General features: G+C 60.4%; 1 protein-coding gene across 10 annotated transcripts in view; it reads right to left on the minus strand.

Annotated features, from left to right (window-relative positions):
• Positions 1-24,003, minus strand: part of usp45 (ubiquitin specific peptidase 45) — a 362,553-nt gene that overhangs the window by 294,038 nt on the left and 44,512 nt on the right. For all 10 annotated transcript variants that reach the window (XR_011940756.1, XR_011940757.1, XM_072499597.1 and 7 more), the window contains one exon: positions 19,671-19,774. Coding sequence is in view for 8 of the 10 variants with exons in the window: in XM_072499597.1 (XP_072355698.1) it covers positions 19,671-19,774 (104 nt within the window). In the remaining 2 variants the exon portion in view is untranslated. The remainder of the gene's footprint in view (positions 1-19,670; positions 19,775-24,003) is intronic.

The following is a 24,003-nucleotide window of genomic DNA, read 5'->3' on the forward strand; positions in this document are numbered from 1 at the left end:
TAATTTAAATAAATTTCAAGGGAGACAGGCAGGTGGGCGGGCGGAGGGAGACAGGCGGGCGGGCGTGCGGAGGGAGACAGGCGTGCGGGCGTGCGGAGGGAGACAGGCGGGCGGGCGGAGGCAGAGAGGCGGTCGGAGGGAGGGAGAGAGGCGGGCGGAGGGAGGGAGAGAGGCGGGCGGAGGGAGGGAGAGAGGCGGGCGGAGGGAGGGAGAGAGGCGGGCGGAGGGAGGGAGAGAGGCGGGCGGAGGGAGGGAGAAAGGCGGGCGGAGGGAGGGAGAAAGGCGGGCGGAGGGAGGGAGAGAGGCGGGCGGAGGGAGGGAGAGGCGGGCGGAGGGAGGGAGAGAGGCGGGCGGAGGGAGGGAGAGAGGCGGGCGGAGGGAGGGAGAGAGGCGGGCGGAGGGAGGGAGAGAGGCGGGCGGAGGGAGGGAGAGAGGCGGGCGGAGGGAGGGAGAGAGGCGGGCGGAGGGAGGGAGAGAGGCGGGCGGAGGGAGGGAGAGAGGCGGGCGGAGGGAGGGAGAGAGGCGGGCGGAGGGAGGGAGAGAGGCGGGCGGAGGGAGGGAGAGAGGCGGGGGGAGGGAGGGAGAGAGGCGGGCGGAGGGAGGGAGAGAGGCGGGCGGAGGGAGGGAGAGAGGCGGGCGGAGGGAGGGAGAGAGGCAGGCGGAGGGAGGGAGAGAGGCGGGCGGAGGGAGGGAGAGAGGCGGGCGGAGGGAGGGAGGCGGGCGGAGGGAGGGAGGCGGGCGGAGGGAGGGAGAGACGCGCCCAGAGAGACGGAGAGGGAGACGCACCCAGAGAGAGGGAGAGGGTGACGCGCCCAGAGAGACGGAGAGGAAGACGCGCCCAGAGAGACGGAGAGGAAGACGCGCCCAGAGAGACGGAGAGGAAGACGCGCCCAGTGTGACGGAGAGGAAGACGCGCCCAGAGAGAGGGAGAGGGAGACGCGCCCAGAGAGAGGGAGAGGGAGACGCGCCCAGAGAGGGAGAGGGAGATGCGCCCAGAGAAGGGAGAGGGAGGCGCGCCCAGAGAGAGGGAGAGGGAGATGCGCCCAGAGAGAGGGAGAGGGAGACGCGCCCAGAGAGAGGGAGAGGGAGATGCGCCCAGAGAAGGGAGAGGGAGGTGCGCCCAGACAGATGGAGAGGGAAATGCACCCAGAGAGGGGGAGAGGGAGATGCGCCAAGCGGGAGAGGGAGTCGCACCCAGAGAGAGGGAGAGTGAGATGCACCCCGACAGACGGGGAGGGAGAGGCGCCCAGAGAGAGGGAGAGTGAGACGGGCGCAGAGAGAGGGAGTTGGAGACGCGCCCAGAGGGAGGGAGAGGGAGACGCGCCCAGAGGGAGGGAGAGGGAGACACGCCCAGAGAGAGGGAGAGGGAGACGCGCCCAGAGAGCGGGAGAGCTAGACGCGCCCTGAGAGAGGGAGAGTGAGACGGGCGCAGAGAGAGAGAGAGAGAGTTGGAGACGTGCCCAGAGGGAGGGAGAGGGAGACGCGTCCAGAAAGAGGGAGGGGTAGACGCACCCAGAGAGAGGGAGGGGGAGACGCACCCAGAGAGAGGGAGAGGGAGACGTGTCCAGAGAGACGGAGAGGAAGACGCGCCCAGAGAGACGGAGAGGAAGACGCGCCCAGAGAGACGAAGAGGAAGACGCGCCCAGAGAGACGGAGAGGAAGACGCGCCCAGAGAGACGGAGAGGAAGATGCGCCCAGAGAGAGGGAGAGGGAGACGCGCCCAGAGAGCGGGAGAGGGAGACGCGCCCAGAGAGCGGGAGAGGGAGACGCACCCAGAGAGAGGGAGAGTGAGGCGGGCGCAGAGAGAGGGAGAGGGAGTTGGAGACGTGCCCAGAGGGAGGGAGAACGAGACGCGCCCAGAGAGAGGGAGAGGGACACGCGCCCAGGGAGAGGGAGACACGCCCAGAGAGAGGGAGAGGAAGAGGCGCCCAGAGAGAGGGAGGGGAAGACGCGCCCAGAGAGTGGGAGGGGAAGACGCGCCCAGAGAGACGGAGAGGAAGACGCGCCCAGAGAGACGGAGAGGAAGACGCGCCCAGAGAGACGGAGAGGAAGACGCGCCCAGAGAGACGGAGAGGAAGATGCGCCCAGAGAGACGGAGAGGAAGACGCGCCCAGAGAGAGGGAGAGGGAGACGAGCCCAGAGAGAGGGAGAGGGAGACGCGCCCAGAGACAGGGAGAGGGAGACGCGCCCAGAGACAGGGAGAGGGAGACGCGCCCAGAGACAGGGTGAGGGAGACGCGCCCAGAGACAGGGTGAGGGAGACGGGCCCAGAGAGCGGGAGAGGGAGACGCGCCCAGAGAGAGGGAGCGGGAGAGGAAGATGCACCCAGAGGGAGGTAGAGGGTGACGTGCCCAGACAGAGGGGGATGGAGAGAGGGAGACATGCCCAGAGAGAGGGAGAGGGAGACGCGCCCAGAGAGAGGGAGAGGGAGATGCACCCAGGGAGAGGGAGAGGGAGACGTGCCCAGAGAGGGGGGAGAGGGAGACGCGCCCATAGAGGGAGAGGGAGACGCGCCCAGAGAGAGGGAGAGGGTGTTGGAGACGCGCCCAGAGAGAGGGAGAGGGTGTTGGAGACGAGCCCAGAGAGAGGGAGAGGGTGTTGGAGACGCGCCCAGAGAGAGGGAGAGGCGCCCAGAGAGAGGGAGAGGGAGACGCGCCCAGAGAGAGGGAGAGGGAGACGCACCCAGAGAGAGGGAGAGGGAGACGCGCCCAGAGAGAGGGAGAGGGAGATGTGCCCAGAGAGGGAGACACGCCCAGAGAGAGGGAGAGGGAGACGCACCCAGAGAGCGGGAGAGGGAGACGCGCCCAGAGAGAGGGAGAGGGAGACGCGCCCAGAGAGAGGGAGCGGGAGAGGAAGATGCACCCAGAGGGAGGTAGAGGGTGACGTGCCCAGACAGAGGGGGATGGAGAGAGGGAGACATGCCCAGAGAGAGGGAGAGGGAGACGCGCCCAGAGAGAGGGAGAGGGAGATGCACCCAGGGAGAGGGAGAGGGAGATGCGCCCAGAGAGGGGGAGAGGGAGACGCGCCCATAGAGGGAGAGGGAGACGCGCCCAGAGAGAGGGAGAGGGAGTTGGAGACGTGCCCAGAGGGAGGGAGAGGGAGACACGCCCAGAGAGAGGGAGAGGAAGAGGCGCCCAGAGAGAGGGAGGGGAAGACGCGCCCAGAGAGTGGGAGGGGAAGACGCGCCCAGAGAGACGGAGAGGAAGACGCGCCCAGAGAGACGGAGAGGAAGACGCGCCCAGAGAGACGGAGAGGAAGACGCGCCCAGAGAGACGGAGAGGAAGACGCGCCCAGAGAGACGGAGAGGAAGACGCGCCCAGAGAGACGGAGAGGAAGACGCGCCCAGAGAGACGGAGAGGAAGACGCGCCCAGAGAGAGGGAGAGGGAGACGCGCCCAGAGACAGGGAGAGGGAGACGCGCCCAGAGACAGGGAGAGGGAGACGCGCCCAGAGACAGGGAGAGGGAGACGCGCCCAGAAACAGGACGAGGGAGACGGGCCCAGAGAGCGGGAGAGGGAGACGCGCCCAGAGAGAGGGAGCGGGAGAGGAAGATGCACCCAGAGGGAGGTAGAGGGTGACGTGCCCAGACAGAGGGGGATGGAGAGAGGGAGACATGCCCAGAGAGAGGGAGAGGGAGACGCGCCCAGAGAGAGGGAAAGGGAGAGGGAGATGCACCCAGGGAGAGGGAGAGGGAGATGCGCCCAGAGAGGGGGAGAGGGAGACGCGCCCATAGAGGGAGAGGGAGACGCGCCCAGAGAGAGGGAGAGGGTGTTGGAGACGCGCCCAGAGAGAGGGAGAGGGTGTTGGAGACGCGCCCAGAGCGAGGGAGAGGGAGACGCGCCCAGAGAGAGGGAGAGGGAGACGCGCCCAGAGAGAGGGAGAGGGAGACGCGCCCAGAGAGAGGGAGAGGGAGACGCGCCCAGAGAGAGGGAGAGGGAGACGCGCCCAGAGAGAGGGAGAGGGAGACGCGCCCAGAGAGAGGGAGAGGGAGACGCGCCCAGAGAGAGGGAGACACGCCCAGAGAGAGGGAGAGGGAGACGCACCCAGAGAGCGGGAGAGGGAGATGCGCCCAGAGAGCGGGAGAGGGAGTCGCACCCAGAGACAGGGGGAGAGAGAGATGCACCCCGACAGTCGGGGAGGGAGAGGCGCCCAGAGAGAGGGTGAGGGAGACGGGCCCAGAGAGCGGGAGAGGGAGACGCGCCCAGAGAGAGGGAGCGGGAGAGGAAGATGCACCCAGAGGGAGGTAGAGGGTGACGTGCCCAGACAGAGGGGGATGGAGAGAGGGAGACATGCCCAGAGAGAGGGAGAGGGAGACGCGCCCAGAGAGAGGGAGAGGGAGATGCACCCAGGGAGAGGGAGAGGGAGACGCGCCCAGAGAGGGGGAGAGGGAGACGCGCCCATAGAGGGAGAGGGAGACGCGCCCAGAGAGAGGGAGAGGGTGTTGGAGACGCGCCCAGAGAGAGGGAGAGGGTGTTGGAGACGCGCCCAGAGAGAGGGAGAGGGTGTTGGAGACGCGCCCAGAGAGAGGGAGAGGGAGACGCGCCCAGAGAGAGGGAGAGGGAGACGCGCCCAGAGAGAGGGAGAGGGAGACGCACCCAGAGAGAGGGAGAGGGAGACGCGCCCAGAGAGAGGGAGAGGGAGATGTGCCCAGAGAGGGAGACACGCCCAGAGAGAGGGAGAGGGAGACGCACCCAGAGAGCGGGAGAGGGAGACGCGCCCAGAGAGAGGGAGAGGGAGACGCGCCCAGAGAGAGGGAGCGGGAGAGGAAGATGCACCCAGAGGGAGGTAGAGGGTGACGTGCCCAGACAGAGGGGGATGGAGAGAGGGAGACATGCCCAGAGAGAGGGAGAGGGAGACGCGCCCAGAGAGAGGGAGAGGGAGATGCACCCAGGGAGAGGGAGAGGGAGATGCGCCCAGAGAGGGGGAGAGGGAGACGCGCCCATAGAGGGAGAGGGAGACGCGCCCAGAGAGAGGGAGAGGGTGTTGGAGACGCACCCAGAGAGAGGGCGAGGGAGACGCGCCCAGAGAGAGGGAGAGGGAGACGCGCCCAGAGAGAGGGAGAGGGAGACGCGCCCAGAGAGAGGGAGAGGGAGACGCGCCCAGAGAGCGGGAGAGGGAGACGCGCCCAGAGAGCGGGAGAGGGAGACGCACCCAGAGAGAGGGAGAGTGAGACGGGCGCAGAGAGAGGGAGAGGGAGTTGGAGACGTGCCCAGAGGGAGGGAGAGGGAGACGCGCCCAGAGAGAGGGAGAGGGACACGCGCCCAGAGAGAGGGAGAGGGAGACACGCCCAGAGAGAGGGAGAGGAAGAGGCGCCCAGAGAGAGGGAGGGGAAGACGCGCCCAGAGAGTGGGAGGGGAAGACGCGCCCAGAGAGACGGAGAGGAAGACGCGCCCAGAGAGACGGAGAGGAAGACGCGCCCAGAGAGACGGAGAGGAAGACGCGCCCAGAGAGACGGAGAGGAAGACGCGCCCAGAGAGACGGAGAGGAAGACGCGCCCAGAGAGAGGGAGAGGGAGACGCGCCCAGAGAGAGGGAGAGGGAGACGCGCCCAGAGACAGGGAGAGGGAGACGCGCCCAGAGACAGGGAGAGGGAGACGCGCCCAGAAACAGGGTGAGGGAGACGGGCCCAGAGAGCGGGAGAGGGAGACGCGCCCAGAGAGAGGGAGCGGGAGAGGAAGATGCACCCAGAGGGAGGTAGAGGGTGACGTGCCCAGACAGAGGGGGATGGAGAGAGGGAGACATGCCCAGAGAGAGGGAGAGGGAGACGCGCCCAGAGAGAGGGAGAGGGAGATGCACCCAGGGAGAGGGAGAGGGAGATGCGCCCAGAGAGGGGGAGAGGGAGACGCGCCCATAGAGGGAGAGGGAGACGCGCCCAGAGAGAGGGAGAGGGTGTTGGAGACGCGCCCAGAGAGAGGGAGAGGGTGTTGGAGACGCGCCCAGAGAGAGGGAGAGGGTGTTGGAGACGCGCCCAGAGCGAGGGAGAGGGAGACGCGCCCAGAGAGAGGGAGAGGGAGACGCGCCCAGAGAGAGGGAGAGGGAGACGCGCCCAGAGAGAGGGAGAGGGAGACGCGCCCAGAGAGAGGGAGAGGGAGACGCGCCCAGAGAGAGGGAGAGGGAGACGCGCCCAGAGAGAGGGAGAGGGAGATGTGCCCAGAGAGGGAGACACGCCCAGAGAGAGGGAGAGGGAGACGCACCCAGAGAGCGGGAGAGGGAGATGCGCCCAGAGAGCGGGAGAGGGAGTCGCACCCAGAGACAGGGGGAGAGAGAGATGCACCCCGACAGTCGGGGAGGGAGAGGCGCCCAGAGAGAGGGAGAGTGAGACGGGCGCAGAGAGAGAGAGAGAGAGAGAGGGAGTTGGAGACGCGCCCAGAGGGAGGGAGATGGAGACGCACCCGGAGCGAGGGAGAGGGAGACGCGCCCAAAGGGAGTGAGAGGGAGACACGCCCAGAGAGAGGTGGAGGAAGACGCGCCCATAGAGACGGAGAGGAAGACGCGCCCAGAGCGACGGAGAGGAAGACGCGCCCAGAGAGACGGAGAGGGAGACGCGCCCAGAGAGACGGAGAGGGAGACGCGCCCAGAGAGAGGGAGAGGGAGAGGGAGGCGCGCCCAGAGAGAGGGAGAGGGAGACACGCCCTGAGAGAGGGAGAGGGAGACGCGCCCTGAGAGAGGGAGAGGGAGACGCGCCCAGAGAGAGGGAGAGGGAGACGCGCCGAGAGAGAGGGAGACGCGCCCTCAGAGAGGGAGAGGGAAACGCGCCAAGAGGGAGAGGGAGACGGGCCCAGAGAGAGGGAGACGCGCCCAGAGAGAGGAAGAGGGAGACGCGCCCAGAGAGAGGGAGAGTGAGAGGAAGATGCACCCAGAGAGAGGGAGAGGGAGATGTGCCCAGAGAGAGGGAAAGGGAGACGGGCGCAGAGAGAGGGAGACTCGTCCAGAGAGAGGGAGAGGGAGATGCACCCAGGGAGAGGGAGAGGGAGATGCACCCAGAGAGAGGGAGAGGGTGACGCGCCCAGAGAGAGGGAGAGGGAGTTGGAGACGCGCCCAGAAAGAGAGGTAGAGGGCGAGGGAGACACTCCCAGAGAGAGGGAGAGGGAGACGCACCCAGAGAGCGGGAGAGGGAGACGCACCCAGAGAGCGGGAGACACGCCCAGAGAGCGGGAGAGGGAGACGCGCCCAGAGAGCGGGAGAGGGAGACGCGCCCAGAGAGCGGGAGAGGGAGTTGGAGACGTGCCCAGAGGGAGGGAGAGGGAGACGCGCCCAGAGAGAGGGAGAGGGACACGCGCCCAGAGAGAGGGAGAGGGAGACACGCCCAGAGAGAGGGAGAGGAAGAGGCGCCCAGAGAGAGGGAGAGGAAGACACGCCCAGAGAGAGGGAGGGGAAGACGCGCCCAGAGAGACGGAGAGGAAGACGCGCCCAGAGAGACGGAGAGGAAGACGCGCCCAGAGAGACGGAGAGGAAGACGCGCCCAGAGAGAGGGAGAGGGAGACGTGCCCAGAGACAGGGAGAGGGAGACGCGCCCAGAGACAGGGAGAGGGTGTTGGAGACGCGCCCAGAGAGAGGGAGAGGGTGTTGGAGACGCGCCCAGAGCGAGGGAGAGGGAGACGCGCCCAGAGAGAGGGAGAGGGAGACGCGCCCAGAGAGAGGGAGAGGGAGACGCGCCCAGAGAGAGGCAGAGGGAGACGCGCCCAGAGAGAGGGAGAGGGAGACGCGCCCAGAGAGAGGGAGAGGGAGACGCGCCCAGAGAGAGGGAGAGGGAGACGCGCCCAGAGAGAGGGAGAGGGAGACGCGCCCAGAGAGAGGGAGAGGGAGACGCGCCCAGAGAGAGGGAGAGGGAGACGCGCCCAGAGAGAGGGAGAGGGAGACGTGCCCAGAGAGAGGGAGAGGGAGATGTGCCCAGAGAGGGAGACACGCCCAGAGAGAGGGAGAGGGAGACGCACCCAGAGAGCGGGAGAGGGAGATGCGCCCAGAGAGCGGGAGAGGGAGTCGCACCCAGAGACAGGGGGAGAGAGAGATGCACCCCGACAGTCGGGGAGGGAGAGGCGCCCAGAGAGAGGGAGAGTGAGACGGGCGCAGAGAGAGAGAGAGAGAGAGAGGGAGTTGGAGACGCGCCCAGAGGGAGGGAGATGGAGACGCACCCGGAGCGAGGGAGAGGGAGACGCGCCCAAAGGGAGTGAGAGGGAGACACGCCCAGAGAGAGGTGGAGGAAGACGCGCCCATAGAGACGGAGAGGAAGACGCGCCCAGAGCGACGGAGAGGAAGACGCGCCCAGAGAGACGGAGAGGGAGACGCGCCCAGAGAGACGGAGAGGGAGACGCGCCCAGAGAGAGGGAGAGGGAGAGGGAGGCGCGCCCAGAGAGAGGGAGAGGGAGACACGCCCTGAGAGAGGGAGAGGGAGACGCGCCCTGAGAGAGGGAGAGGGAGACGCGCCCAGAGAGAGGGAGAGGGAGACGCGCCGAGAGAGAGGGAGACGCGCCCTCAGAGAGGGAGAGGGAAACGCGCCAAGAGGGAGAGGGAGACGGGCCCAGAGAGAGGGAGACGCGCCCAGAGAGAGGAAGAGGGAGACGCGCCCAGAGAGAGGGAGAGTGAGAGGAAGATGCACCCAGAGAGAGGGAGAGGGAGATGTGCCCAGAGAGAGGGAAAGGGAGACGGGCGCAGAGAGAGGGAGACTCGTCCAGAGAGAGGGAGAGGGAGATGCACCCAGGGAGAGGGAGAGGGAGATGCACCCAGAGAGAGGGAGAGGGTGACGCGCCCAGAGAGAGGGAGAGGGAGTTGGAGACGCGCCCAGAAAGAGAGGTAGAGGGCGAGGGAGACACTCCCAGAGAGAGGGAGAGGGAGACGCACCCAGAGAGCGGGAGAGGGAGACGCACCCAGAGAGCGGGAGACACGCCCAGAGAGCGGGAGAGGGAGACGCGCCCAGAGAGCGGGAGAGGGAGACGCGCCCAGAGAGCGGGAGAGGGAGTTGGAGACGTGCCCAGAGGGAGGGAGAGGGAGACGCGCCCAGAGAGAGGGAGAGGGACACGCGCCCAGAGAGAGGGAGAGGGAGACACGCCCAGAGAGAGGGAGAGGAAGAGGCGCCCAGAGAGAGGGAGAGGAAGACACGCCCAGAGAGAGGGAGGGGAAGACGCGCCCAGAGAGACGGAGAGGAAGACGCGCCCAGAGAGACGGAGAGGAAGACGCGCCCAGAGAGACGGAGAGGAAGACGCGCCCAGAGAGAGGGAGAGGGAGACGTGCCCAGAGACAGGGAGAGGGAGACGCGCCCAGAGACAGGGAGAGGGAGACGGGCCCAGAGACAGGGAGAGGGAGACGCGCCCAGAGACAGGGAGCGGGAGAGGAAGATGCACCCAGAGGGAGGTAGAGGGTGACGTGCCCAGACAGAGGGGGATGGAGAGAGGGAGACATGCCCAGAGAGAGGGAGAGGGAGACGCGCCCAGAGAGAGGGAGAGGGAGATGCACCCAGGGAGAGGGAGAGGGAGATGCGCCCAGAGAGGGGGAGAGGGTGTTGGAGACGCGCCCAGAGAGAGGGAGAGGGAGACGCGCCCAGAGAGAGGGAGAGGGAGACGCGCCCAGAGAGAGGGAGAGGGAGACGCGCCCAGAGAGAGGGAGAGGGAGACGCGCCCAGAGAGAGGGAGAGGGAGACGCGCCCAGAGAGAGGGAGAGGGAGACGCGCCCAGAGAGAGGGAGAGGGAGACGCGCCCAGAGAGCGGGAGAGGGAGACGCGCCCAGAGAGCGGGAGAGGGAGACGCGCCCAGAGAGCGGGAGAGGGAGACGCGCCCAGAGAGCGGGAGAGGGAGACGCACCCAGAGAGAGGGAGAGTGAGACGGGCGCAGAGAGAGGGAGAGGGAGTTGGAGACGTGCCCAGAGGGAGGGAGAGGGAGACGCGCCCAGAGAGAGGGAGAGGGACACGCGCCCAGAGAGAGGGAGAGGGAGACACGCCCAGAGAGAGGGAGAGGAAGTGGCGCCCAGAGAGAGGGAGAGGAAGACGCGCCCAGAGAGAGGGAGGGGAAGACGCGCCCAGAGAGACGGAGAGGAAGACGCGCCCAGAGAGACGGAGAGGAAGACGCGCCCAAAGAGACGGAGAGGAAGACGCGCCCAGAGAGACGGAGAGGAAGACGCGCCCAGAGAGACGGAGAGGAAGACGCGCCCAGAGAGACGGAGAGGAAGACGCGCCCAGAGAGACGGAGAGGAAGACGCGCCCAGAGAGACGGAGAGGAAGACGCGCCCAGAGAGACGGAGAGGAAGACGCGCCCAGAGAGACGGAGAGGAAGACGCGCCCAGAGAGAGGGAGAGGGAGACGAGCCCAGAGAGAGGTAGAGGGAGACACCCCCAGAGAGAGATAGAGGGAGACGCGCCCAGAGAGAGGGAGAGGGAGACGCGCCCAGAGAGAGGGAGAGGGAGACGCGCCCAGAGAGAGGGAGCGGGAGAGGAAGATGCACCCAGAGAGAGGGAGAGGGAGATGGGCGCAGAGAGAGGGAGACTCGTCCAGAGAGAGGGAGATGGAGATGCGCCCAGGGAGAGGGAGATGCACCCAGAGAGAGGGAGAGGGTGACGCGCCCAGAGAGAGGGAGAGGGAGTTGGAGACACGCCCAGAGAGAGAGAGAAAGGGAGTTGGTGACGTGCCCAGAGAGAGGGAGAGAGAGACCCGCCCAGAGAGAGGTAGAGGGAGAGGGAGACGCGCCCAGAGAGCGGGAGAGGGAGACGCGCCCAGAGAGCGGGAGAGGGAGACGCGCCCAGAGAGCGGGAGAGGGAGACGCGCCCAGAGAGCGGGAGAGGGAGACGCGCCCAGAGAGCGGGAGAGGGAGACGCGCCCAGAGAGCGGGAGAGGGAGACGCACCCAGAGAGCGGGAGAGGGAGACGCACCCAGAGAGCGGGAGAGGGAGACGCACCCAGAGAGGGAGAGGGAGACGCGCCCAGATAGCGGGAGAGGGAGACGTGCCCAGAGAAAGGGAGAGGGAGGCGCGCCCAGAGAGAGGGCGAGGGAGACGCGCCCAGAGAGGGGGAGGGAGACGCACCCAGAGACGGGGAGAGGGAGATGCGCCTAGAGAGCGGGAGAGGGAGACGCCCCCAGTGAGCGGGAGAGGGTGACGCGCCCAGAGACAGGGAGAGGGAGATGCGCCCAGAGAAAGGGAGAGGGCGACGCACCCAGTGACAGGGAGAGGGAGACCTGCCCAGAGAGAGGGCGTGGGAGACGCGCCCAGAGACAGGGAGAGGGAGACGCGCCCAGAGAGAGGGAGTGGGAGACGCGCCCAGAGAGAGCGAGTGGGAGATGCGCCCAGAGAGACGGAGAGGAAGACGCGCCCAGAGAGACGGAGAGGAAGACGCGCCCAGAGAGACGGAGAGGAAGACGCGCCCAGAGAGACGGAGAGGAAGACGCGCCCAGAGAGACGGAGAGGAAGACGCGCCCAGAGAGACGGAGAGGAAGACGCGCCCAGAGAGAGGGAGAGGGAGACGAGCCCAGAGAGAGGTAGAGGGAGACACCCCCAGAGAGAGATAGAGGGAGACGCGCCCAGAGAGAGGGAGAGGGAGACGCGCCCAGAGAGAGGGAGAGGGAGACGCGCCCAGAGAGAGGGAGCGGGAGAGGAAGATGCACCCAGAGAGAGGGAGAGGGAGATGGGCGCAGAGAGAGGGAGAGTCGTCCAGAGAGAGGGAGATGGAGATGCGCCCAGGGAGAGGGAGATGCACCCAGAGAGAGGGAGAGGGTGACGCGCCCAGAGAGAGGGAGAGGGAGTTGGAGACACGCCCAGAGAGAGAGAGAAAGGGAGTTGGTGACGTGCCCAGAGAGAGGGAGAGAGAGACCCGCCCAGAGAGAGGTAGAGGGAGAGGGAGACACGCCCAGAGAGAGGGAGAGGGAGACGCACCCAGAGAGCGGGAGAGGGAGACGCGCCCAGAGAGCGGGAGAGGGAGACGCGCCCAGAGAGCGGGAGAGGGCGACGCGCCCAGAGAGCGGGAGAGGGAGACGCGCCCAGAGAGCGGGAGAGGGAGACGCGCCCAGAGAGCGGGAGAGGGAGACGCGCCCAGAGAGCGGGAGAGGGAGACGCACCCAGAGAGCGGGAGAGGGAGACGCGCCCAGAGAGCGGGAGAGGGAGACGCGCCCAGAGAGCGGGAGAGGGAGACGCGCCCAGAGAGCGGGAGAGGGAGACGCACCCAGAGAGCGGGAGAGGGAGACGCACCCAGAGAGGGAGAGGGAGACGCGCCCAGATAGCGGGAGAGGGAGACGTGCCCAGAGAAAGGGAGAGGGAGGCGCGCCCAGAGAGAGGGCGAGGGAGACGCGCCCAGAGAGGGGGAGGGAGACGCACCCAGAGACGGGGAGAGGGAGACGCACCCAGAGACGGGGAGAGGGAGATGCGCCTAGAGAGCGGGAGAGGGAGACGCCCCCAGTGAGCGGGAGAGGGTGACGCGCCCAGAGACAGGGAGATGCGCCCAGAGAAAGGGAGAGGGCGACGCAACCAGTGACAGGGAGAGGGAGACCTGCCCAGAGAGAGGGCGTGGGAGACGCGCCCAGAGACAGGGAGAGGGAGACGCGCCCAGAGAGAGGGAGTGGGAGACGCGCCCAGAGAGAACGAGTGGGAGATGCGCCCAGAGAGAGGGAGTGGGAGACGCGCCCAGAGAGGGAGAGTGGGAGACGCGGCCAGAGAGGGAGAGGGAGACGCGCCCAGATAGCGGGAGAGGGAGACGTGCCCAGAGAGAGGGAGAGGGAGATGCGCCGCGAGAAGAGAGAGGGAGGCGCGCCCAGAGATAGGGAGAGAGAGACACGCCCAGAGAGAGGGCGAGGGAGACGCGCCCAGAGAGGGGGAGGGAGACGCACCCAGAGAGGGGGAGAGGGAGATGCGCCTAGAGAGCGGGAGAGGGAGACGCGACCAGACAGAGGGAGAGGGAAATGCACCCAGAGAGGGGGAGAGGGAGACGCGCCAAGCGGGAGAGGGAGTCGCACCCAGAGAGAGGGAGAGTGAGACGTGCGCAGAGAGAGGGAGAGGGAGTTGGAGACGTGCCCAGAGGGAGGAAGAGGGAGACGTGCCCAGAGAGAGGGAGAGGGAGACGTGCCCAGAGAGAGGGAGAGGGAGACACGCCCAGAGAGAGAGAGACGGAGAGGAAGACGCGCCCAGAGAGACGGAGAGGAAGACGCGCCCAGAGAGACGGAGAGGAAGACGCGCCCAGAGAGACGGAGAGGAAGACGCGCCCAGAGAGACGGAGAGGAAGACGCGCCCAGAGAGACGGAGAGGAAGACGCGCCCAGAGAGAGGGAGAGGGAGACGAGCCCAGAGAGAGGTAGAGGGAGACACCCCCAGAGAGAGATAGAGGGAGACGCGCCCAGAGAGAGGGAGAGGGAGACGCGCCCAGAGAGAGGGAGAGGGAGACGCGCCCAGAGAGAGGGAGCGGGAGAGGAAGATGCACCCAGAGAGAGGGAGAGGGAGATGGGCGCAGAGAGAGGGAGACTCGTCCAGAGAGAGGGAGATGGAGATGCGCCCAGGGAGAGGGAGATGCACCCAGAGAGAGGGAGAGGGTGACGCGCCCAGAGAGAGGGAGAGGGAGTTGGAGACACGCCCAGAGAGAGAGAGAAAGGGAGTTGGTGACGTGCCCAGAGAGAGGGAGAGAGAGACCCGCCCAGAGAGAGGTAGAGGGAGAGGGAGACACGCCCAGAGAGAGGGAGAGGGAGACGCACCCAGAGAGCGGGAGAGGGAGACGCGCCCAGAGAGCGGGAGAGGGAGACGCGCCCAGAGAGCGGGAGAGGGAGACGCGCCCAGAGAGCGGGAGAGGGAGACGCGCCCAGAGAGCGGGAGAGGGAGACGCGCCCAGAGAGCGGGAGAGGGAGACGCGCCCAGAGAGCGGGAGAGGGAGACGCGCCCAGAGAGCGGGAGAGGGAGACGCACCCAGAGAGCGGGAGAGGGAGACGCACCCAGAGAGGGAGAGGGAGACGCGCCCAGATAGCGGGAGAGGGAGACGTGCCCAGAGAAAGGGAGAGGGAGGCGCGCCCAGAGAGAGGGCGAGGGAGACGCGCCCAGAGAGGGGGAGGGAGACGCACCCAGAGACGGGGAGAGGGAGACGCACCCAGAGACGGGGAGAGGGAGACGCACCCAGAGAGGGGGAGAGGGAGATGCGCCTAGAGAGCGGGAGAGGGAGACGCCCCCAGTGAGCGGGAGAGGGTGACGCGCCCAGAGACAGGGAGAGGGAGATGCGCCCAGAGAAAGGGAGAGGGCGACGCACCCAGTGACAGGGAGAGGGAGACCTGCCCAGAGAGAGGGCGTGGGAGACGCGCCCAGAGACAGGGAGAGGGAGACGCGCCCAGAGAGAGGGAGTGGGAGACGCGCCCAGAGAGAGCGAGTGGGAGATGCGCCCAGAGAGACGGAGAGGAAGACGCGCCCAGAGAGACGGAGAGGAAGACGCGCCCAGAGAGACGGAGAGGAAGACGCGCCCAGAGAGACGGAGAGGAAGACGCGCCCAGAGAGACGGAGAGGAAGACGCGCCCAGAGAGACGGAGAGGAAGACGCGCCCAGAGAGACGGAGAGGAAGACGCGCCCAGAGAGAGGGAGAGGGAGACGAGCCCAGAGAGAGGTAGAGGGAGACACCCCCAGAGAGAGATAGAGGGAGACGCGCCCAGAGAGAGGGAGAGGGAGACGCGCCCAGAGAGAGGGAGAGGGAGACGCGCCCAGAGAGAGGGAGCGGGAGAGGAAGATGCACCCAGAGAGAGGGAGAGGGAGATGGGCGCAGAGAGAGGGAGACTCGTCCAGAGAGAGGGAGATGGAGACGCGCCCAGGGAGAGGGAGATGCACCCAGAGAGAGGGAGAGGGTGACGCGCCCAGAGAGAGGGAGAGGGAGTTGGAGACACGCCCAGAGAGAGAGAGAAAGGGAGTTGGTGACGTGCCCAGAGAGAGGGAGAGAGAGACCCGCCCAGAGAGAGGTAGAGGGAGAGGGAGACACGCCCAGAGAGAGGGAGAGGGAGACGCACCCAGAGAGCGGGAGAGGGAGACGCGCCCAGAGAGCGGGAGAGGGAGACGCGCCCAGAGAGCGGGAGAGGGAGACGCGCCCAGATAGCGGGAGAGGGAGACGCGCCCAGAGAGCGGGAGAGGGAGACGCGCCCAGAGAGCGGGAGAGGGAGACGCGCCCAGAGAGCGGGAGAGGGAGACGCGCCCAGAGAGCGGGAGAGGGAGACGCGCCCAGAGAGCGGGAGAGGGAGACGCACCCAGAGAGCGGGAGAGGGAGACGCACCCAGAGAGGGAGAGGGAGACGCGCCCAGATAGCGGGAGAGGGAGACGTGCCCAGAGAAAGGGAGAGGGAGGCGCGCCCAGAGAGAGGGCGAGAGAGACGCGCCCAGAGAGGGGGAGGGAGACGCACCCAGAGACGGGGAGAGGGAGACGCACCCAGAGACGGGGAGAGGGAGACGCACCCAGAGAGGGGGAGAGGGAGATGCGCCTAGAGAGCGGGAGAGGGAGACGCCCCCAGTGAGCGGGAGAGGGTGACGCGCCCAGAGACAGGGAGATGCGCCCAGAGAAAGGGAGAGGGCGACGCAGCCAGTGACAGGGAGAGGGAGACCTGCCCAGAGAGATGGCGTGGGAGACGCGCCCAGAGACAGGGAGAGGGAGACGCGCCCAGAGAGAGGGAGTGGGAGACGCGCCCAGAGAGAGCGAGTGGGAGATGCGCCCAGAGAGAGGGAGTGGGAGACGCGCCCAGAGAGGGAGAGTGGGAGACGCGGCCAGAGAGGGAGAGGGAGACGCGCCCAGATAGCGGGAGAGGGAGACGCGCCCAGATAGCGGGAGAGGGAGACGTGCCGCGAGAAGAGAGAGGGAGGCGCGCCCAGAGATAGGGAGAGAGAGACACGCCCAGAGAGAGGGCGAGGGAGACGCGCCCAGAGAGGGGGAGGGAGACGCACCCAGAGAGGGGGAGAGGGAGATGCGCCTAGAGAGCGGGAGAGGGAGACGCGCCCAGACAGAGGGAGAGGGAAATGCACCCAGAGAGGGGGAGAGGGAGACGCGCCAAGCGGGAGAGGGAGTCGCACCCAGAGAGAGGGAGAGTGAGACGTGCGCAGAGAGAGGGAGAGGGAGTTGGAGACGTGCCCAGAGGGAGGAAGAGGGAGACGCGCCCAGAGAGAGGGAGAGGGAGACGTGCCCAGAGAGAGGGAGAGGGAGACACGCCCAGAGAGAGAGAGAGGGAGAGGAAGACGCGCCCAGAGAGAGGGAGGGGAAGACGCGCCCACAGAGAGGGAGAGGGAGACGCGCCCAGAGAGAGGGAGACGCGCCCAGAGACAGGGAGAGGGAGACGGGCCCAGAGACAGGGAGACGCGCCCAGAGACAGGGCGAGGGAGACACGCCCAGAGAGCGGGAGAGGGAGACGCGCCCAGAGACAGGGAGAAGACGACGTGCCCAGAGACAGGGAGAGGAAGACGCGCCCAGAGAGCGGGAGAGGGAGACGCGTCCAGAGACAGGGAGAAGAAGACGCGCCCAGACAGCGGGAGAGGGAGACGCGCCCAGACAGCGGGAGAGGGAGACGCCCCCAGTGAGCGGGAGAGGGTGACGCGCCCAGAGACAGGGAGATGCGCCCAGAGAAAGGGAGAGGGCGACGCGCCCAGTGACAGGGAGAGGGAGACCTGCCCAGAGAGAGGGCGTGGGAGACGCGCCCAGAGACAGGGAGAGGGAGACGCGCCCAGAGAGAGGGAGTGGGAGACGCGCCCAGAGAGAGCGAGTGGGAGACTCGCCCAGAGAGAGGGAGTGGGAGACGCGCCCAGAGAGAGGGAGTGGGAGACGCGCCCAGAGAGAGCGAGTGGGAGACTCGCCCAGAGAGAGCGAGTGGGAGACGCGCCCAGAGAGAGCGAGTGGGAGACGCGCCCAGAGAGGGAGAGGCGCCCAGAGAGGGAGAGTGGGAGACGCGCCCAGAGAGAGGGAGGGGGAGACGTGCCGAGAGGGAGAGGGCGACGTGCCCAGAGAGAGGGGGCCGCGCCCAGATTTCCTCCCCTAAAGAACATTGTTGGACCAAGTGAGTATTTGCGACAATCAACAATGATTTCACGGTTACATTTTAATAGATTTAGATTATTATTGAATTCTAATTTCACCATCTGCCATGGCACAATTCAAACCCAGGTCCCCAGAAAATTACCCTGGTTCTCTGGATTACTAGTCCAGTGATAATACTATACGCCGCCACTGCCTCCTCTTAATTATTTGGTATAGAATTAGCAGTCACATGGAAAAATGTGGGTTGATTGGAAATGCCAGCTTGGATTTCAAATGGGGAAATTTTGTTTCATTAACTGGATTGGCCATGATAAATTGCCTTTAGTGTCCAAAATTGCCCTTAGTGTTGGATGGGGTTACTGGGTTCTGGGGATAGGGTGGAGGTGTTGACCTTGGGTAGGGTACTCTTTCCAAGAGCCGGTGCAGACTCGATGGGCCGAATGGCCTCCTTCTGCACTGTAAATTCTGTAAATTCTATTAATTCTAACTTGCTGGAGTTTTGAGGAGGTAGCAAAAAAAGGGTCAATGAGGATAATGCTGCTGATGTGGGATGTGGTATGTGGACTTTCAGAAGACATCTGATGCAGTGCCACTCAACAGACGTGTGAGAGAAGTTATAGCTCATGGAATAAAAGGGACAGCTAAAACTTAGATACAAAATTGGCTGAATAATAGGAAGCAGAGAGCAACGATCAATCGATACTTTTTGGGTTGGAGGAAGGTTTATCGTGGTGTTCCCCAGGGGTCAGTTCTGGGACCCTTTCTTTTCCTGATATATGTTAATGACCTAGATCTTGGTGTGCAGGGGACAATTTCAAAGCTTGCAAATGACAAGTATTGTGAACTGTGACAAGGGCAGTGTAGAAATTCAAAAGGACATAGTTTTAAAAGTTGCTGGAGTGGGCAGCTAGATGGCAGATGAAGTTAAATGTAGAGCGGTGTGAGGTGATGCATTTTGGCATGAAGAACATGGAGAGACAATATAAAATAAGGAGTAAAATTCTTGAAGGAGTGCAGGAGCAGAAGAACCTGGATGTATATGTGCATAGATCAAGGCAGGACAGATGGAGAGAACAATTAAGAAAGGCAAATGATATTCTGGGCTTTATTAATAGAGGCATAGAGTACAAGTGCAAGAAGGTTATGCTGAACCTATGTAAGAAATTAGTTAGACCTCAGCTGGAATATTGTATACAGTTCAGGACACTACAGTATAGGAAGGATGTGAATGCATTAGATCAGGTTGACAAGAATAGTTCCAGGAATGAGGATAGACTTGGGACTGTTCTCGGCAAGGAGGTCGAGGTTTGATCGAGATATTCAAAATCATGAGGGGGCTGGACAGAGTAGATAAGGGGAAACTCTTCCCGCCCATAAAAAGGATCAAGAACGAGAAGGCACAAATTTGAAGTAATTTGCAAAAGAAATATGTGATACATTAAAAAAAACCTTTTCACACAATGAACGATTTGGGTCTGGAATGCACTACCTGGAAGTGTGGCAGAGTCAGGTTCAACTGAGGCATTCAAGAGCGCATTTGAATAGAAATAATATGCAGGGCATGGGGAAAAGGCAGTGCAATCTCGCAAAGTCACAATGCTCATTTGAAACACTGGTGCAGACATGATGGGCCATATGGTCTCCTTTTGCGTCACAACAATTATGTGATACATATTTAACTTGCAACTGTAAGACAGAAAATAGAACTTAATATAAGAAAGCCTAAGAAGCAAAAACTTAAGAAGATTTACAGGTCAGATTCTTCACAAGATAAACTGCCTTTTACCACCAATGCACTGAGCAGTATATGAAGACTATCTTAAAATTGTGTTCTTCAAATTGAACTATTTACATTAACTCCATTTTGCTACTTTCCATGAATCGTTTTACATTCTTCCTTTCCAATAGTTATCCAATTTCCTTTCAAATTGAGCCATAGCTTCAATAGCCACAGCCTGTAAATCATTCCAAATTCAGTTCTAAAGAAAAAGACGGAAAGGTCAATGATTTTAACAGGAAGAAAAGCTCAAGAAACCTTGTGAATAACAGAGCAACAACAAAGCTTCCAGTTTCAGCATTGCTTATTTCAGCACTGCTCATTCCCAAGATGCCTTGTCTTTTCCTCTCATTTTCTTCAGCCTGATCTAATGGTGATGTACAGATGTATCCTTCGTGCACAAGAAGAAAACCATTATCTAATTTTCTTCAGCCTGATCTAATGGTGATGTACAGATGTATCCTTCGTGCACAAGAAGAAAACCACTCTCTCCTAATTTGTATGGACCCCTGCTAGAAATGCATGTTAAAATGGCCTCAACTGTGATGCTACCCAAACTGCTACACCCACCAAGAATTACCAGCTTCAGCAAGAGACAAGGAGAGAAAATTAGTTAGACAGGGAAAAGAAGGGGCAGCACGGTGGCACAGTGGGTCTGGCTCTGGGTCACTGTCCGTCTGGTGTTTGCAAATTCTCCCCTTGTTTGCGTGGGTTTCGCTCCCACAACCCAAAGATGTGCAGGGTAGGTGGATTGGACATGCTAAATTGGTCCTTAATTGGAAAAAATTAATTGGGTATACTAAATTTAATTTTTTTTTAAATGTTAAATAAAAAAAATAAACAGGGAAAAGAAAGGATGTCTGGTAAGCTCATTAATTTTCAATTGTACATTATGTTTCAAATTGTGATAATGAATAAATTGCACTTATAACACTATTATTATTTGTATTGCCTTACCAAACAGTCCATGTGTCCAAACTGATCATAATACAGTGTGGGTCCAAGCGAGTAGTTTGGAAATGCTTCAAAGAATGTTGATCTTGTGAGTTTGGACTGCAACCCTAAGTGTAAGAGACACAATGCATAGTCAATTCAAAATGTGACAGTTTCCTCAGGTACTAGTCTCAATTTACAACAGATTTTAGTGTTGTCAGTATAACTCCATGAAGCAGAATAAGTGGACACAACAAATTTTCATTTTCACTTGAACTCCTGGGAGAGCATTTTCAGCTCATGCTTAATGTAACATCAACTTGCTTTTATGGGGAAAGGTCTCACAGCTGAGTAATCAGACAAAAATGAATGCCAGTCCAAAGGAGAAGATATTAGGAGGTAACTAAAAGCTTTAAAGAAAGGGTTGGATTTTAAGAAGGATCCCAAAGGAGGAGAATGAGGGGCAGAGGCAGTAAATTTAGGCTTTTCACCAACTGTGAGGCAAAGAGATAGGGAATGCACACAGGCCCAGAATTGAAGGAACTGAAATTTCTGGATGGGAAGTGGACAAGTTATGGGACGTCACATAGATAGGGAGGACCAAGATCTTGACGGGATTAAATACCAGGATGAGAATTTTAAATTGGAGGTGCTGGGTGGTCTAAGAACCAGTGTAGGTCAGCAAGGCAGGAATCGCAAAATCATGGAATCTTAAAGCACAGGAGGTCTTAGAGCCCATTATGCCTGCGCTGGCTTGTCAAAAGAAAAATCAAACTTAATTACAGATCCCAGTTTTTTGTCCTTTCGTATTTGTTCGTGCGATGTGAGCTTTGCTAACAAGCCCAGCACTGATTGCCCACTTCTAATTGCCCTCACGAAGATGGTAGTGAGCAGCCTTCTTAACTTGCTGCAGCTCATGGAGTGCTGATACACCAAGGGTGTTGTTGGGAAGGGAGATTCAGGATTTTGACCCAGTGAAAGTGAAGGAATAGCAATATAGTTCCAAGTCAGGATGATGAGCGTCTTTGAGGAGGGAACTTACAGGTGATGGTGTTCCCATACATCTGTTGCCCTTGTGCTCTAGGTATTAGAGGTTAATCATTCTCCAATCCTCTCTGGCTTTGGTGTGTTGCCAGAGGACTGGAGGACAGCTAACATTGTATCAGTGTTTAAAAAGGGAGATAAAGATAGACAAGTAATTATAAACCAGTCAATCTAGTAATAGCAAAATTATTGGAAAAAGAAATCTGAGCAATACAATTCATCATTTAGAAAGGAACTGGTTAATCCAAGTCAGACAGCAGGAACGTGTTGCGGGAAGGTTGCGTCTGACTTACATAACTTAATTTAAATAATTTCTTGATAGTACAGAACTTCACCATTTCTGACGATAGGGACATACTGATTGGTTGGCAACTTTTCTCTGATTAGTTGAGGCATTGCGATAGAGAATTATACTAGTGCACTATTGTCCCCTGTGCTTTTATTTAATTCAAAAAGGCAAATGCCTGGACATGTTCCTTTCGTTTGCAAAATTGTTCCTTGGTGCATTCTCCATGGCACGCCCCAATCAGAAAATACTTGCGAACAAACCAGCACCCTTTCCTTACGCAGAATAAATCGGTGCTTCCATTGAAAATGTTATGTCCTGATGAGTGAATGATGAACAGTTTCATCAATGTGTCTTTTTTCAGCCATATACTTTTTTGAGGAGATAACAAGGAGTCAACAGCGAAATGTATTAGATGTAGTTCATATTGATATTAGCAAGATTTTTGATAAGGTCCCACAGTGCAGACTGGTCACAAAAACAGAAGGCTATAGGATCCAAGGCAAAATTACAAGCCGGATCCAAAACTGGCTCAGAGGCAGTAAGCAAAGGGCAATAATCGATAGGTGGCTTTTGTGACTGCAAGGCTGTTTGCAGTAGATTCCGCAGGTATTATCCTTTTCTTTTTCTGGTACAAATCAAATGTTTTGCAGTAGAACAAAAGGGGGTATGAGTAAGAGGTCTGCATAAGATACAAAGGCCGGGATTCTCTGACCATACGCCGGGTCGGAGAATCCCCCGGGGTGGAAGCGGAGGGAGGGGTGAGGGGGCAAATCCCTCCCCACCATCTGCTTCCCTATTCTCCGGCGCCAACGGGATTCCCGCCACGCCGGTCGGGGTCCGTTGACAGCACCCCCCCCTCCAGCGATTCTCCGAGTCCCGATGGGCCGAGCGGCCGACAAGTTTTGCCCAGTCCCGCCGGCATGGATTACTCACCTCACACACGGCGGGACCTGTCAGGTAAGTGTGCGGGGGCCGTCCTGGGATGGTGGGGGGGCCACGGTGGCCTGGCCCGCGATCGGGGCCTACCGATCGGCGGGCGGACTGGTTTCGTGGGGGCCTTCTTTCCTCCGTGCCGGGCTCCGGTTTTCCCTCTGGCGTGGGGACATAGCCCCAGCCCCATTTTCAGAGAATCCCGCCCAAAAATTTACCATGTGGTCGGTAATGAAGAGGAAAGCTGTAGACTGCAGGAAGATATCAATGAAGGATTGGTCAGGTGGGTGAAACAGTAATAAATGGAGTTTAATCTTGGGAAGGCCAACAAGGACATCCACACAATAAATAGTAAAATATTTAAACGTGGAGGAACAGACGGCATGTTCACAGATCCTACGGGGTATTTGGACATCTAGCTATAGTGGTCTCAAGAACATAAGGGATACTCGTATTTATTAGTCAAGGCACTGGGAGGTTATGCTGGAACAATATAAAACACGAGTTATCCCACAGCTGGAGTACTGCATGCAGTTCTGGTCACCACTTTATAGGAAAGATGTGATTGCACTCGTTGTCTGGACTGGAGAATTTTAGTTAGACGGTAAAATTGTATAGACACAGGTTGTTTTCTTTAGAACAGAGGAAGCTGAGGAGGAGACATATTTGAACTGTATAAGTTTATGAGGGGTCTATATAGAGTGGATAGGAAGGCCCTATTCCCCCTCAGTTGAGGGGGCTATAACCAGGGGGCATAGAAACAGGTAAGAGGTTTAGAGGTGATTTTTAGAGGTGGTGGGCTCTGGAGCACACAGTCTGAAAGTGTAGTCAGTGCGGGAACCCTCCTAACAGTTTACGTATTTGGATATGCACAAATTGGCACTAGGCGAGTTGCTCATTCGGAGAGCCAGCAAACATGATGGGCCAATTGGCCTCCATCTGCGTCATAACAATTCTGTGATTGAAGTGCCTTAACATACAAGGCTACAGATCAAGTACTAGCAAGTAGGATTATACTGGATGGATGTCTATCAACCAGCAGGGACATGATGGACTGAATGGCCTCCTACCAGTTGTAAATTTCTATGATTCTATGCTCTTTGCCAGGCACCTGCATAATGCAAATGTTACTTGCCACTTATCAGCCCAAGCCCAAATGTTTTTTAAAATATTTTTATTGCGGTTTTTACATTTTATATCACAAAGCCAAACAAATCCAGCTCATACCAACAAAATAAGAAGTTTTAACCGCCGACTGTAACAATCGACCACTAAACGAATATACTTCTCTTGCGGATTTTACATTGCCAGACTTGGCAAAGCACATCTTTGCAGTGGTTTATGTACGTGGTTCAGGCATTAATTTGACAGCATTTTTCCTCCCTTCTGCCTGTCCTCCGTGTTGCACTTGGGTGTGATCATCCCCACCAAGCCCTCGCCCCCATCCCCTTTCCCTTGTTTCGCTTTGTCCCCTTCCCCCACTTTATTGGTTGCTGGCTACAAACAGATCTTGAAACAAGGCGGGTGACAGTTTCCACGCCCTGTGAAAGCCTTTTTCCGAACCACGGATGGCAAACTTTATTCTTCTCTAGCCTGAGAAATTCCACCAAGTCTGCAGCCTTGGGTGGTGCTGCCGATCGGCAGCCGAGCAGGAGTCTCCAGCGGGCTATCAAAGAGGCAAAGGCTAGATTATCAGCTCTCATCCCCGTGAACTCTGGCTGCTCTGATACCCCGAAGACCACCACTAGTGGGCACGGCTCCACTCTCACCCCCACAATCCTGGACATGGCCTCAAAGAAGAACATCCAGTACCTGACAAATCTGGGGCACGCCCAGAACATGAGTGTGAATGGCCGGGCCTCCCTGGCACCATTCACATGTATCCTCCACCTCTGGGAGGAACTCGCTCGTTCAGTGATCCCTCTGCACCTTTAGCTGCATTAGGCTCAGCCTTGCGCATGTGAAGTCTGCCCTGTGCAGTTCTTCGATCCAGAGTCCTCCCTCCATCTTCCTCAAACTTCTTTGTCTCATCCAGGGGTGAGCATACCATTCTTTTTTTTTTTAATAAATATTTTTATTCTCCTCCTTTTTCAC

This window comes from Scyliorhinus torazame, chromosome 4 (genome assembly GCF_047496885.1).
Source record: "Scyliorhinus torazame isolate Kashiwa2021f chromosome 4, sScyTor2.1, whole genome shotgun sequence".
NCBI classification, from domain to species: domain Eukaryota; kingdom Metazoa; phylum Chordata; class Chondrichthyes; order Carcharhiniformes; family Scyliorhinidae; genus Scyliorhinus; species Scyliorhinus torazame.